The 15,560-nt window shown below is 36.5% G+C and overlaps 1 protein-coding gene across 1 annotated transcript; it reads left to right on the forward strand.

Annotated features, from left to right (window-relative positions):
• The first annotated feature begins 1,220 nt into the window (after window positions 1–1,220).
• Window positions 1,221–15,199, forward strand: rbfox1l (RNA binding fox-1 homolog 1, like). The gene is made up of 12 exons (XM_062991800.1): window positions 1,221–1,304; window positions 6,387–6,623; window positions 10,581–10,760; window positions 10,917–10,970; window positions 11,952–12,044; window positions 12,163–12,220; window positions 12,396–12,455; window positions 12,914–13,055; window positions 13,172–13,211; window positions 13,892–13,962; window positions 14,603–14,678; window positions 14,893–15,199. Exons 1-12 carry the CDS (start codon window positions 1,221–1,223, stop codon window positions 14,935–14,937), a joined length of 1,140 nt encoding a protein of 379 aa, XP_062847870.1. The 3' UTR covers window positions 14,938–15,199.
• The last annotated feature ends 361 nt before the right edge of the window (window positions 15,200–15,560 follow it).

Raw genomic sequence — 15,560 nt, forward strand, 5'->3', positions numbered from 1 at the left:
ATTCATGACAGGAAACGGTAGTTACTTATTACACAAAATTAATCAGTTCACAAGGTTACATCGAACACAGTCATGGACAATTTTGTATCTACAATTCACCTCACTTGCACGTCTTTGTACTGTGGGAGAACACCGGAGCACCCGGAGTAAACCCACACAAACACAGGGAGAACATGCAAATTCCACACAGAAACGACCAGGACCCGGACCTCGAACCCAGGACCTTTTTGCTGTGAGGCGACAGAGGCCTCATTGCATAATGTAAATATTTATATTATATAATGTATTTTTTATTAAGATCTATCCATTTACATTTACATTTTCAGCATTTAGCAGACGCTTTTATCCAAAGCGACTTACACAATGAGCAATTGAGGGTTAAGGGCCTTGCTCAGGGACCCAACAGTGGCAACTTGGTGGTGGCGGGGCTTGAACCGGCAACCTTCTGTTTACTAGTCCAGGACCTTAACCACTGAGCTATTACTATCCATTGTACAGATTTATCTATTTTGTTTGATTACATTTCCTTTTTAAATATGGAAGGTCTCTGCAACTGATGTAAACAAGGGCATAGTAAAGAACTGGACATTATGGGGGACCATATTTAGCACAATAGCAGTGATTTTGTGGTTTCATCCCACCTCCCAAAAACATGAACTATGTAAATTAGCTGGTCTGAATTACTCTTAGGTGTGGGTAAAAGTGTGAAGTCCTGTTATGAACGAGTGTCAGAGCAAGATACATTTCTGTTTCTGAAATGGACCCAACATCCCTAATCAGGATGAGGTGGTTAGATTAAATGAATGAGAATAAGTAGTAAAACAGATTTATTTACATTCAAATACAACAAGAAACAAGTTTTTTAAATGTGTGTAGAGGTGTGTGTGTGTGTGTGTGTGTGTGTATGTGTGAAACACAAGTGGGGGTGTTTATTTATAACGTAAGTGTAACATGACTCTGAGCATGTGTTACTGTCCATCACACACACGCACACACACACAGTGATGAATCTGTAGTGTTAACACACTGCGTTTTCTTGCTCTTCTTTTTATTTATTTCTTTTATTTTTTTTCTTTCTTTCAGAAACTTCTTCCTTTTTGGGACCATCTTCATTTGCTCCAGACTTTTGGACTTTTACCTCAGCTGGCTTCTTTTTAATCAGTTTTTTTTTATGTGATCTTTTTTAATTTGTTAGTAGTTTCTCTTGCTGGTTATGCACCATGTTGTCCTCTCCTACTGTCATCCTGCAGCCTTACGGACTGCCCATCTACCCACAGGCCTCCTGCTACCCCAGCCTGGTGCAGGTAATACCCCAAAGGGATTAATTATTAATGATTTTTATATACTTTAGTTCAGTACAAAATATGTTATTGTTAATTTGATTCCTTTTACTGTGATTATATAGTGTTCCTAAAGCAATAATGTGGAAAATATTCATATTTTTAATACTAAAAATCAGTGTAAAAAGTTTAAAACAAAAATGACTAACAAAACATTATTTAACATACATAAATACTTACAAAAGCATACAGTATTATCTCTCTCTCTTACATAAATTAATAAAGTAAATTGGTTGATTATAGTAAACACTGTAACAGGCTCTGATCTTTAGAAACCTTCTGTATATGATTACAAAGAATTTTGGTATTTTCAACAAAAAAAAACCCAGTGGATTTCATCATAATGAATATATATATATATATATATTTAAATTAAATTACATTTGTGTTTGTGTTCTTAAAAACTTTTACAGATACAATAACTATTACGGATACAATAAATGCCATCAATTTTACATAACAATGGTAAAGAAATGCTTAACTTGGTGCAGAGCTGATTGTTTATGACTGGATGTCATTCGAGCTTTACATCACTATGGGCTTAAAGGCTAAATTGTTTTACTAACTTTCAATTATTCAGTCACAGAAAAAGAACAGTTCCAGAAATCATTAAAATTACAAAATTGCAGAATAAAAAGTGGAATTAAAGATAAAACAGTATTTCAATAAATATATTAAAATTGTAAGTAAACTCAAAGTAAAATCTTTAGATAATCTTCACAAATCACAGCAGTTTTATCTCTTTAACAATATCTCAATGAAGGTGAAGCTGAGCTTCTTTCTGAAAAGTGGTACAGGATGAAATACAAAGAAAAAGAAAAAGCAGAGATGTGTATTAAAACAAAACTGTGATATTTTACCTTTAACCTCAGTTTTCTGTAAAAATACACTTATTCTAAAACTGGTGCCACTTTCCTACAACCTGGTGTCTTCAGTCCACAAACCATTAAGTGTTGTTACGATGAAATAAGATGAAACAAAGTGGAAAAGATGAAACTGTGCCAGATGTAATGTGTTGCATTCAGTAACTTTAGAATGAGTGTATATGAGTGTATGTTTATAAAAAAACAATTCAGTTTATAAACATTGAATATTGTCCTTTAATGTTTTAATTTAATACAGATTTTATACAGAGACTTTACATATCTATGCTTTCTGTTTTATAAGCATTGTACATCATGTCCCAACTGTAATAATATTAATGGAATAAGCAGTGGGTTTGGATTGTACATATCGTCACCTTCCTAAAATAATGGCCTAAGTCATTTTTTCAGGTTTTTCAGGAAACACAAAAAACTGAACACAATGGAAATAACTTCATGGGCTGGGTAGAGTTTTGTTCTGTTTAGAGCAGCTGCCATTTTAAAAAAGCATCTAAAATTGCCTAAGTCATATTGTCTTTTGACTTAGGCAAAATAAAATAGCCCAAGTCACACTCTTGACATAGGCCATTTTATTACAGGGGTAGAATCACATGATCTGTTAAACTAAGGACATAGGCGATTTTACCAGAGGTGGACAGCATGGTGAGGAGGTGATTTAGGCAAAAATATCATTTTGGTCCAAAAATGACTTAGGCCATTATTTTAGGAAGGTGACGATATTTAATATTTTTTTACATTTCAGTAAATAAATTTAGAAAATTATTTGATTGTAATTGTGGTGTAAGGGGTGAGACATGTGTGATGAAGGGTGAGGGGAGTGCGATGTTGGGTATGGGGTGAGTGGTGCTGAATGAGGGGTGTGGGGTGAGGAATGGATATGGTAGGGTGTTGATTAAGGACGCGGAGTCCTGTTGGTATATTTGTCACTGAGAAAAACCAAGGTGGTTCTCTGCTGTCTGTATTTTTAGTCTGTACCTATCACTGCAGATTAACACCCACCCACCCACTAACAAACACATCTACACACACAGAATTATTGTACAATTTATTTATATCAATATTGGAATGGGAACAGTTGAAAACAGAGTGTCAGAGAAGTAAACTATGTTTTAGTGTGATGATGTGACCATGTTGGTGGTGCTTGGTTGTGGGTTGTTAGTGTTTTTGGGGTGAGTGATGTTGGGGTTATTGGTGGTTGTAATGTAGGTGTTAGTAGTTTTGGTGTTAGTGGTGGTTTTGCTGCTGGTTTTAGTGGTATTGGGTCTTTGGTGTTGGGGTGTGTAATGTTGGTCTTATTGGTAGATGTAATGTAGGTGTTAGCGGTTTTGGTGTTGAGGTGGTGTTAGTGGTTATTTCTGTGTTGGTGGTGGTTTTTGTGTTTTTGTGTTAATGTTATTGGTGGTGTTGTAGTGTTGATATTAGTTGTGTGTTTGTGATGGTGTTAGTGGTGGTTTTGGTGTTGGGGTTGTGGTGTTAGTGTTTGTTTTGTGTTGTGGTGTTGAAGTTTGATGTTTTGGTGCTGATGGTTTTGGTGTTAGTGGTTGTTTTGTTGTGGTGTTGGTGTTCTGGTGTTAGTTGTGGTTGTTTTGTTGTGGTGTTGGTGTTCTGGTGTTAGTGGTGGTGTTGGGGTTGTGATGTTGGTGTTAGTGTTGTGGTGTTGATGTTTTGGTGCTGATGGTTTTGGTGTTAGTGGTTGTTTTTGTGTTTGTGGGGAGAGGGTTTCTTATTTGTCTGTGTTTAACACCCTCACTAACAGCTGAAGAGGAATACCGACAGAAAATGAATCAAGACCCACACTATTAAAAGTGTGCATGTGCAATTTTTATTCATTCATTCACTCATTCATTCATTGATTCACTCACTCACTCACACCAGCTGAGAACACTGGACAGATTCATTGTGCCTCTGTAGGTGTTTTGAAAGTTGTGAAACATTTTTGAAAGATTTGAAACATTGTCCTGTTGTAGAAGCTTTAGCCTCCAGAGTTGCAGATATTTCGTGGTATTAACTCTCCCATCCACTAGTACAATGTTTCCTGTGCCACTGGCTGCCACTCAAGTTCAAAGTATCAGTTAAAAAGTTAGCAAGGTGTTCTTTTTACTTACTGAACTTGTTTCTAAAATACCTTTGGCTGATCTAGATGTTGTTTTGGATACTTCAGACAGGGACTTAATAAGGTTGCAAAAAAAAAGTGAAAGCATCAGCCAAACCCTCCTCTGGGTCCTTAGTGGTTTTGCTTTACTTTTTTGGCCACAATACAATACCAAACAAGATCAGAGCTAGACCACGACTAAAATCTATATAAATTCAGAAAAAAGACTAAACCTAAACCAGTCTGAATAACTAAAACCCTGCTGGTTTTCTAAATGAGTACCAGGAGTCAGTGGGAACAGTGATAGTGTGTTTATTTTGGGCTTATTATCAGCAACCTCTTATCAACACACACACACACACACACACACACATACACAGACACTTTCTGTTCAGTGTCTCTAGGATGGACAGGATGGGACAGGTGGGAGGAAACAGGTGGTTGATTGACAGGAGCATATGGAGTGTGCTGTGCTGTGATTTGTGGATTTGTGTGTGGGGGGTTATGGTGGGTGTGGTTTTTGAAGGGAATAAAGCATGCTAGTGTTTGTAGTGATGTTGGGCTAGAAGAGAAAATGAGCTGAAATGGTAAGTTTGTCTTTTTCTTTTTTTATCTCATGTGTTAAAATGAAAGTTTAATTGAGGTCACTATTGAGTTTTTTTTTTGCAGTTGGCATTGTCTGAGGTTTTTTTTGGCTAGTTTGGGGTTCATAATGCATGTTCTGTTTTCTTTGTTGATTTAGATATTGTTGTGTTTAGATCCTTGGTTGCAGTTTTAATTTATTAGATATAAGATGATGCAGGGTTATGTCCGATGACATTTGGGTCATGTATCATAAGTTTAAAATCATCTGGGTTCAAGTTTTGAGTACGGTTTTATTTAAAGTTACATTTTTAGGGTTTTTGATTTCATCTGTGTAATAACATTTGTTTTTTTCACAAATAAAGAGAAAGAAATATTAAAGTACAGTATTATATACTGACAATAGTATTTGGGTGGTGCAAAACATGTTAGCCAACTAATTGTATTATCGTTTGGTCGAGCATCTACACAGACATGATTGGCTATGTCTGTGGGTTGGATGGTTAAAGCTTTGTTCAGGGTGTTTCTGCTTTGCACCCAGTGTGCCCTGGACCAGGATAATTTGGTTGATGAAAATGAAATGATAAACTTTAATTAGTGAATTACTGTAGACCCTTGACTTATGAATTCAATTGGTTCCGAAGGGCTGTTCTTAAGTCAAAATGTTTGTTAGTTAAACCTACTTTTCCCATAAGAAATCATGTAAATAGAATTAATCCGTACCAGACCTCCTAAACCACCCCCTTACCTAACCTTTCTAATGTCTTAAATGGTCTTTTTTGTTATAAATACAAGTATATTTTCCCCTAAATATTAAATGATAGAATAGACATTAATGTAATAAACAATAATAAACAACAATACACAATAGTACTGTACATAAAAAAAATACACATCACATTTCAGTACAGTACGTGTGCTGTACCATACACCATAATACATTTCCTTCTTTTTTTATAAAATGTATCTAGCAGAAACAACAACTCTCATATTTCTCTATTATTTCCTTCTTTATTTCAGTAGTGTTGTATTTTGTAGGTGTAATTGCACCAAAGAAAGAATACTTAACTCGACTTCCTTCTTCTCTCTTACTCACTGTCCCCACTGTCCGATACACAGTGACAGCTACTGGCAGGAGTAATTATACAAAAACAAATGTAATAGATTTTTTCATTTTCTCAACACTACGCTTTCTCTGCACCTGTTTGCTCACTGTATATATATATATATATATATATATACATATATATATATATATATAGAGAGAGAGAGAGAGAGAGAGAGACGGTTGGAGTCAACTTGTTCGTTACGTCACGTGTTTCACGAATTTCGGTTCGTAATCTGAAATTTGTTCGTACGTTAATTTGAAAAAAAAATCGCTCGTAACCCAAAATGTTTGTATGGTAAACGGTTCGTAACTCAAAGGTCTACTGTATAATAACTCTTCATAATCTTTAAATAATATTATAATAATCTCTTCCTCTATAGGGTGCTCCTGCCCAGGAAGCAGGGCCAGGCAGTGGTGATCCGGTCCTCCCTCAGGTTTATGCTGCACCTCCTTCATACCCACCACCAGGACAAGCCCCACTCACACCTGCTACCAGACTCCCACCTTTAGATTTTAGCTCCGCCCACTCCAGCTCTGATTACCCCGAGCACCATCAGCTACTAGTGTATCCAAGTGCACAGCATGAGGGGGCAGAGTCTTTACCAGCTAATACCACGGTAAGAGCGAACTGATTTGATAACAGAATGAAGGTAAATTCCTGCACAGTAACGTGAAAGATTTAGATGACATTATAGAAAGTGTTTATTTACAGTCAGTGCTGATAAAGGTGCTGCAACCACCTATTAGGTTATATTACTTTGTCATACCACCATAAATAAGGCAGCCACATGAGTGTGTGTGTGAGGCTGACTATACATATCACACATTCCTAACCCAGTTCTTAACCCTGACCATAGATGGTATACCAGCTGACACACACACGTCTCATATAGGGTGGTGTGGAAAATGTATTTGCCCCTGTTGTGAATGCCTTTAATTCAAGTTTGTCTTCCTAAATTATTTTATATTGTGACTTTCTTCTTTTTTACTGACGTTTTATTCTCACTGTTAATATGGCGTACTGAATTTGGGTGTTTCTGTTTGATTACAAAGCTTTTATAATCACACAAAAATGTGTTAGATGTGTTAGACTGTGTTATATGGATGAATATTTGATGAGTAGCTGGGAACAGTACTAAAATGATATATATCTCACCACTAGGGAGCGCCAGAGTTTCACAGTCCAGGTGTGAGGGTGGACAAGCCTCTCCTCCCTCCGATTTCATTCAGGTTCACACCTTTGCATCGTGACATCATAAGCACTCTAAACCCCGCCCCCCACCCCAACCCACATGGGCACTTTTATACCCCCAAGAGACCCCTGCTCTGATTGTGTGCCCAGTCTGATGATGATGATGAAACTTTTTACCCCTTATTAATATCTGCCTTTTTACATGGAATTGTGGGAAATGAACTTTAACCTCATTAGCTACATTGCGGCACAGTTACTTTTATACTTCCTGCATTTCTTTCTTTTCTTCCTTCTTTCCTTCTTCCTTTCTTTCCAGTTGCAGCTAATCTGATCCGGCTTTGTCACTGCGCTGATATTTTTACCCCATGTTATTCCAGTTTTTTTGCTGCAGCGGTTTATCTGATGTCTTTAATTAATTAATGATTATAACTACACAAACACACAGAGACTGCGGCATCGTGGTGCATTGTGGGAAACTGGGTGTGGTTATTGGATGTGGATGTGTTAGCACTGTTAGCTGTAGTGCTAAGCTGCATGGGGGCTATTTTATCTATGATGATGTCATATAATATGTGATGATGTAATATTCTATGTTAATACCATATAATGATGTATGATGATGTTATCTGATGATGTAAACATGCTTTAAGTTTGGCTATTTATTATATTTATTTTATTGATAAGATTTTTTTTTACCTCCTGCAAAGAATTTTGTTGTTTCAGTTTGAAGCTGCAGTCAGTATTAGAAGTATTAATAGTATTAGTAATGGTAGTGTTTGCAGTGTTAGTAACATTACTAGTGTTAGTAATAGTAATGTTGCAAGTATTTTTGGTATTTTGGGTTAACTGTATTAGTGATGTTAGTAGTATTAGCAGTGGTAGTAGGTTTAGTAGTGTTAGCAGTATTAGTAGTGTTAGTAACAGTAGTGTAGTAATATCACTGGTGTCAGTATTATTTGTATTACAAAGTGTTTAAATTGGTGACAGGTGAGGGAATCACGATTGGGTATAAAAGGAAAATCTAAAGAAGGATCAGTCTTTACAAGCAATGATGGATGGTGCCTCATCAGTTTGTGCCAAACTTTAAGAAAGAATTACCTATCAGTTTCAAAATTTCTCGGCACAAGATTGAAAAAAAAATCATTCTTTCACCATTCACTGTTCATAATATTGTGAAAAAATACAGGGAATCTGGAGATATAGCCAGAACCCAATGTTAAATATGCATGACCTTTGAGCTCTCAGATGAGAAACTGTCGTGGTACTGTGATAAATATAGCCACATGGGCTCTGGAGTACTTCAGAAAACCATGGTCACTTAACACAGTACTCGACTGATCAAAAAAATGCAGTACACCTAGGCACTTTGGTGGTGCAACGGTAAAACATGCTAGCACACCAGTGCTGACATCATGAACTTAAAATCACGTCCTCAGTTCCCAAATCATCAATAGGAAAAGTGATAACACTCCCAACTTTTTTGGAGTGTGTTTCAGGACTAAAATTCAAAATTTGATTCCATTTACAAATAACAATAAAAGTTATGTGGTGAAAACATGGTAAAATTTTCTTTTCACTTTGATCAGTTAAATAAAGATGCAAGAGAATTAACAAATCACAGAGCCAACTGAAAATGAGGTTTCTATTAGAAGTAATTATAGTGTTAATAGTAGTAATAATACTGTTAGTAGTAGTAAAAGTGTTAGTAGTACTAACAGTTTTAGCACTAATAGAAGTGTTAGTAGTGTTAGTGCTGTTAGTAGTATTAGTGCTGTTAGTAGTATTAGTGGTAATAATAGTGTTAGTAGTATTGGTGCTGTTAGTAGTGTTAGTGCTGTTAGTAGTATTAGTGCTGTTAGTAGTATTAGTGGTAATAATAGTGTTAGTAGTATTAGTGGTGTTAGTAGTATTAGTGGTGTTAGTACTAGAAGGGTTAGTGGTGGTAGTAGTATTAGTGGTAATAATAGTGTTAGTAGTATTAGTGGTAATAATAGTGTTAGTGCTGTTAGTACTAGAAGGGTTAGTGGTGTTAGTAGTACTGTATTAGTGGTAATAATAGTGTTAGTAGTATTAGTGGTAATAATAGTGTTAGTGCTGTTAGTACTAGAAGGGTTAGTGGTGTTAGTAGTACTGTATTAGTGGTAATAATAGTGTTAGTAGTATTAGTGGTAATAATAGTGTTAGTGCTGTTAGTACTAGAAGGGTTAGTGGTGTTAGTAGTACTGTATTAGTGGTAATAATAGTGTTAGTAGTATTAATGGTGTTAGTAGTATTAGTGGTAATAATAGTGTTAGTAGTATTAGTGGTAATAATAGTGTTAGTAGTATTAGTGCTGTTAGTACTAGAAGGGTTAGTGGTAATAATAGTGTTAGTAGTATTAATGGTGTTAGTAGTATTAGTGGTAATAATAGTGTTAGTAGTATTAGTGGTAATAATAGTGTCAGTAGTATTAGTGCTGTTAGTACTAGAAGGGTTAGTGGTAATAATAGTGTTAGTAGTATTAGTGGTGTTAGTAGTATTAGTGGTAATAATAGTGTTCGTAGTATTAGTGGTGTTAGTAGTAATAATAGTTTTAGTAGTATTAGTGGTGTTAGTACTAGAAGGGTTGGTGGTAGTATTAGTGGTAATAATAGTGTTAGTAGTATTAGTAGTGATAATAGTGTTAGTAGTATTAGTGGTGTTAAGAGTATTAGTGGTAATAATAGTGGTAATAGTAGTACATTTGTATCTAACAGGCATGTGTTCGGAGAGCTGTAACTAAACACACACTAGGTCGAGTTCTGCCTGAGAACATCACTGGATGGAGAATGCTCATGTGCTTCTATGCTCACCTTATTGTACTGTTTTAGTTACCACCCCCCAAATGCAATGCATTTTGATCTAGTAGCTGCATAAGTTCTGATGTAAAATGGTGATCTGAACATGAAGATGATTAAAGGTACATTAAGTAACACTACTGTACATACAGTATAGCAAGCTTTATTACAAATCTCAAACCACGTACTACAGTACACCAGAATAACTTCATCTGTTCATCACACAACATAGCTGGGCCTTGAACTTTTTACCTCCACATTCTTTTGCTGCACTACTTGAGAGCCACATTTACCAGCAGTGTAATTTTAGTGGGACTGAAAAAATAACACCATTACCTACAAGTAATATTTTAATTAATAGTGATATATTTTATGCAGAATTAAATACTGAATTAAAAGTTTATTACACTTACACAGGGGTTAAACATTGTTACCTTACAGATAATTTAAAGAACACTTTTAGGACACATAATGCTTAATGTACCTTTAATCTTACTGTGTTTTGTTTTTATATTTCATCTTTTATTTTATAATTTTCTCTCTTTGTAAATCCTTCCGGTTCTCAGGATGAAGGTCTGGCTTCTGTGACCTCTGACTCACAGCCACTGAGTGTATCTGTTGCAACAGTGGGCGGAGCAGGAAGTGGTGGCGAGGATGATGGGTCTGGAAAGGCTCAACCCAAACGCCTTCACGTCTCCAATATTCCCTTCAGATTCCGTGACCCGGATCTGAGGCAAATGTTTGGGGTAAATAAACTGTATAAAGAATTTTTACTAGTGTCAATATAATATCCACATTATTAGCTTAATGCTAGCCTATAAGCTTATATAACCTATCACAAGCAAATCATATTCGATTAGGTACAAACTATCACTTTTTGTCTTTCACATTTTGTCTTTCAGCAATTTGGTACAATTCTGGATGTCGAAATCATTTTTAATGAGAGAGGGTCAAAGGTTAGTAAATATTTGTTCATAAACTTTAACATCAATTCATTTTATTCAGATTTTACTGCTAATACAACCAGGTTAGCTAAGGCTGCAGGGGTCAACATCCACATTTAGGGTCAAATTGTTTTGCCTCAAACAAAGTCCATGAAACCAAACATTTTTAATATGTTTAGATAAGCAGTTCTGGGTATTAATCTTTGAACTGTAAAAAAATGGGGGTCTTGAAGTCACTTATACTAAGCTCAGGTGTGGACCTTACTGCATGTGGACATGATCCCAGACCCGGGAACCACAGACCGTAACACAAATCATAGATTATTGTTTTTACTGCATTTTTTAAATGTCCCAACTTTTCTATAAATGGTAATAAACAGTAACAATAATGGGTTATAAATTGTGCTGCTGCAAAATAATGTGACTGATAAGATTTCTGTGATCAAAAGCTGGCAACCTTGCATAAAGAAAACGGTGCGACTGTGTAAAATAGCTCTGTTAAATAGCTCTGTATATGTTAAATAGCTCTTGGCTAAGCTAGAAAGCGGCACGGTGGCTAAGTGGGTAGCACTGTCGCCTCATATCAAGAAGGTCCTGGGTTCGATCCCTGGGTGGGGCAGTCCAGGTCCTTTCTGTGTGGAATTTGCATGTTCTCCCAGTGTCTGCTTGGGTTTCCTCCGGGTGCTCCGATTTCCCCCCACAGTCCAAAGACATGCAAGGGAGGTGAACTGGAGAGACTAAATTGTCCATGACTGTGTTTGATATAACCTTGTGAACTGACGAATCTTATGTAATGAGTAACTACCGTTCCTGTCATGAATGTAACCAAAGTGTAAAACATGACGTAAAAATCCTAATAAACAAACAAACAAAATAAGCTAGAAATTTAGCATGTTAGTGGATACTTATCTCCTTATGTTGCAATGCTTACTTGCAAAATACACATTTATAAGCATTGTTGTTTAAGTTTATCTGTGCTGTGTTCTTGAACAGGGTTTTGGGTTTGTGACATTTGAGAATGCAGCTGAAGCTGATCAAGCTCGTGAGAAACTCAACGGGACCATCGTAGAAGGGAGAAAAATCGAGGTACAAAAGCTAGCATGGTTCTGTTTTTCTGTTGGAACACAAACTCGCAAAGAACTTTAGTGTGTTCTTAAAGATTGGTGTGAATTTTTAAAATGTGTTTTTATTTTATTTAAATTAGGTAAATAACGCCACAGCCAGAGTGGTAACAAAGAAACCACAGACTCCCCTTGTTAACGGTAAGTTCGTTAATGTTACACTCATCACCACCTACACAGAATTGCATTTTTTATCATCACTCATACATTTTACTGTATCATCACTCATATACATTTAATTTGTTCAGCCTCCTTCAATACAAATCTGAGAATTCAATCTGTTTAATCAAAATTATTTTTGTCTGTTTGTCTGTAGCTACAGGATGGAAGATTAACCCCATGATGGGGGCGATGTACGCTTCTGAACTCTACACCGGTACTCCATTATTCTTCCTTTACTGTTTAGAAAAGCTAATTAGTTCATTTCATTTCATTTATGTTTTACCACTGCTTTTTCCTGATCAGGGTTGTGGTGGGTGTGGTTTGCTCGTATTCCTTTGTAGGGCTTTGGCCACCCTCTTCTCAGACTTAGAGACCTACAATTGTGACTAAATACAAGCCATTAAGGGTTGAGGGTCTTGAGTGACAACCTGGCAGTGGTGGATTTTGATTGATTATTAGTTCAGTACCTTTTACACTGAACTACCTAGAGCCCTAGATCATGTTTTTATGTAAATGCCTGTCCAGTTGATAGCACCGCTGAGGATTTGAACCCTGGAACTCAGATACAATCCTGAGAATCAAAAACACAAAGCAACAGAGTGAACACAAAGTGATGAATGTAAATATTTCTGCAGAATTTATCAAATTAATTTCTCACCTGACTCTTTATAGTTGCCAGTTTTCCGTATCCTGTTCCCACGGCAGCTTTGGCTTATAGAGGCGCTACCTTAAGAGGGCGTGGTCGTGCTGTGTATAATACAATTCGCTCAGCTGCTGCAGCAGCCACGCCCACTGCTGTTCCAGCCTATCCAGGGTTAGTATCAATTTCATCTGCTTTTACAGACCAACAGATTATTTCTCTATTATCACCAATTATTATTATTATTATTATTATTATTTTTATTATTATTTTTACTGTGTGTGTTGTAGGGTGGTGTATCAGGATGGCCTGTATGGAACTGAAGTTTATGTGAGTGTAACAGTATATATTCATGTTACAGAACACTGTCATAAAAACACATTCATACAAGTAAAAGGAACATCAAAAAGAACATGGAGAATCTTCTTCAAGATTTGAAAGGAAAAAATGGTCATCTAGGAAAATCTGTCTGAATGCTTTGACAAGATGCTTAGAACTGGCAAAAAGTTGTGCTTTTTATAAAAAGATGGTGGAGCACACTGTACAGTCAAGCAAGCTTTTTATCACCATGAGCAAGAATCTGCCGTGCAAGAAACAAAAGCTCCTGCGTTTGTGTTTACATGATCAGTGGGCAGTGGTGGCGTTGTGGTTAAAATACTGAACTAATGCTTGAAAAGTTAAGGGTTAAAACCCCACCACCACCAGCCTGACAATGTTGCCCCCTGGGGGCCTTGATACCTCAGTTGCTTGGATGTTAAACTGTTCTAACATCAGAATTTTGATAAATAGATAGATTTTTTATAAACCACTGTTCAGTGTTCAACTGTACAGACTAGTTATATTTATATGGACACAAAGAAGTGACCAGCTCAAGTCAGTCATAACCAGTTAGGTATTACCAAAAGTATTATAGATAATAAATGTGTGTACCAATCATACCACCATAAAGTTGTTTATGCATGTGTGTGTGTTTGTGTGTGTGTGTGTGTGTGTGTGTGTGTGTGTATTAGGGAGGATACCCCGCAGCGTACCGAGTGGCTCAGTCTCCTTCAGCTGCAGCTACAGCCGCTTACAGTGACGGGTAATAATCTCTTATTTTATTATACTAAAGACTAACTATAATACTCATATCTGCTCATCATACTCTACTTCTACACTTACATATGATCAGCCCATATGTTTATTTTGAACCAAGTGATGGTTTTATTGCAACATTTGAAAAAAGAAAACAGCATTTGCAGGGATGATAGCATCATCTCAGTTATATCTGTAAATTACAACTTGTTATACAGAGCATTTAAAGATGACTGATCTATTTTAATGGCAGACTTTCACTGAAATGCTAGCTGGGTTTAGTAAGCATGATCTCTAATAAGATCAGACATCTGGGGGAAAAAATCAACAACCTAACCCCTAAAAGAACATTTTTAGAAATAGCTTTACTGTATTTTTAGTGTCGGTGACAGCATCTGTACTTATTCTGGTGCACTAATAAGACAAACTATTTAGTATGGAAAAGTGTGGTTTGGAACATATCCCCCTCCAATCACTGCCATTACTGTAAGCTTAACCTTCATGAGATGCAGATTAGCTTATACATTTCTGAATTTGGTCCTCGTTTCAGTTAAAATCCTTCATACGTTTTTTTACACTTTGAATCTAGTTCAAGTCCAGCCATATAAAACTAGTCAGATTTCACTTTATTTAACGGTGTGTTGCAGGTACGGACGAGTATATGCGACTGATCCCTATCATCACTCAGTCGGTCCAACCACCACATATGGAGTCGGCACCATGGTGAGACTTATAACAGCGTTCACATTTTAGAACATCGATGAATATTGCTCTCCTTTGTAAATACTATTTTATTAGCAATATTGGGCACATAAGCCTGATTTGACATGTGAAAGGTTCATTCTGGTGTCATTGTGTGCTAATGGGCTAATAATTGTGTGCTCATAACATCTAGTAAGCATTTTCTTTCTTGTTGTGTTTATTTTTTATCCTGTAGGCCAGTTTGTATAGAGGAGGCTACAACCGCTTCACTCCATACTGATCCCGACATCACTCGGACTTTTCTGACTGCTGATGGAAAAGACTGTGACTGTACAGCCGTATTTATTCGTCCAGTCTGAACCTGTGTGTGAAAGAGTGTGTGATTAACAAACTGAATTGATCAAAGGTCAAACCGTGAGATTTAATCCAGCCAATGACATGGTGCTAGCAATGCTAACATTTTAGCACAGTGATAATGCATAATGCTAACTACTGATGAACTACTGTAAGTAAGAAAAAATACTTTAAACTCGACAATGCTTCACCTGAATGTAATTATACTTCTTTTATTAGCAACATATACTGTAAGTGATATGCAAACACTGAGTTTCCCAGTTCAGTTAAAAGAGTGACTAAAATCTGCTAATGCCAAGTTCACACTACACGACTTTCCAAGTCGTCAGGTCGCGGTACAGTTCACACTACACAACTGGATCTCTCGTAATCGGGAGTCTTTCAAGTCGGTGTGTATTTCACACTACACGACTAATCGGCGATAGGGGGTTTCACACTACACCATCTATCACCAACTGGAATCACAGGCGAGCTTCTCTGGTCTCCCAAACTACGTTTTGTCACGAAAACAAGTTTAAGCAGTTTAATCATACCACGTCCAAAAATGCA

The sequence above is a fragment of the Trichomycterus rosablanca genome, chromosome 3 (genome assembly GCF_030014385.1).
Source record: "Trichomycterus rosablanca isolate fTriRos1 chromosome 3, fTriRos1.hap1, whole genome shotgun sequence".
Taxonomy (NCBI): domain Eukaryota; kingdom Metazoa; phylum Chordata; class Actinopteri; order Siluriformes; family Trichomycteridae; genus Trichomycterus; species Trichomycterus rosablanca.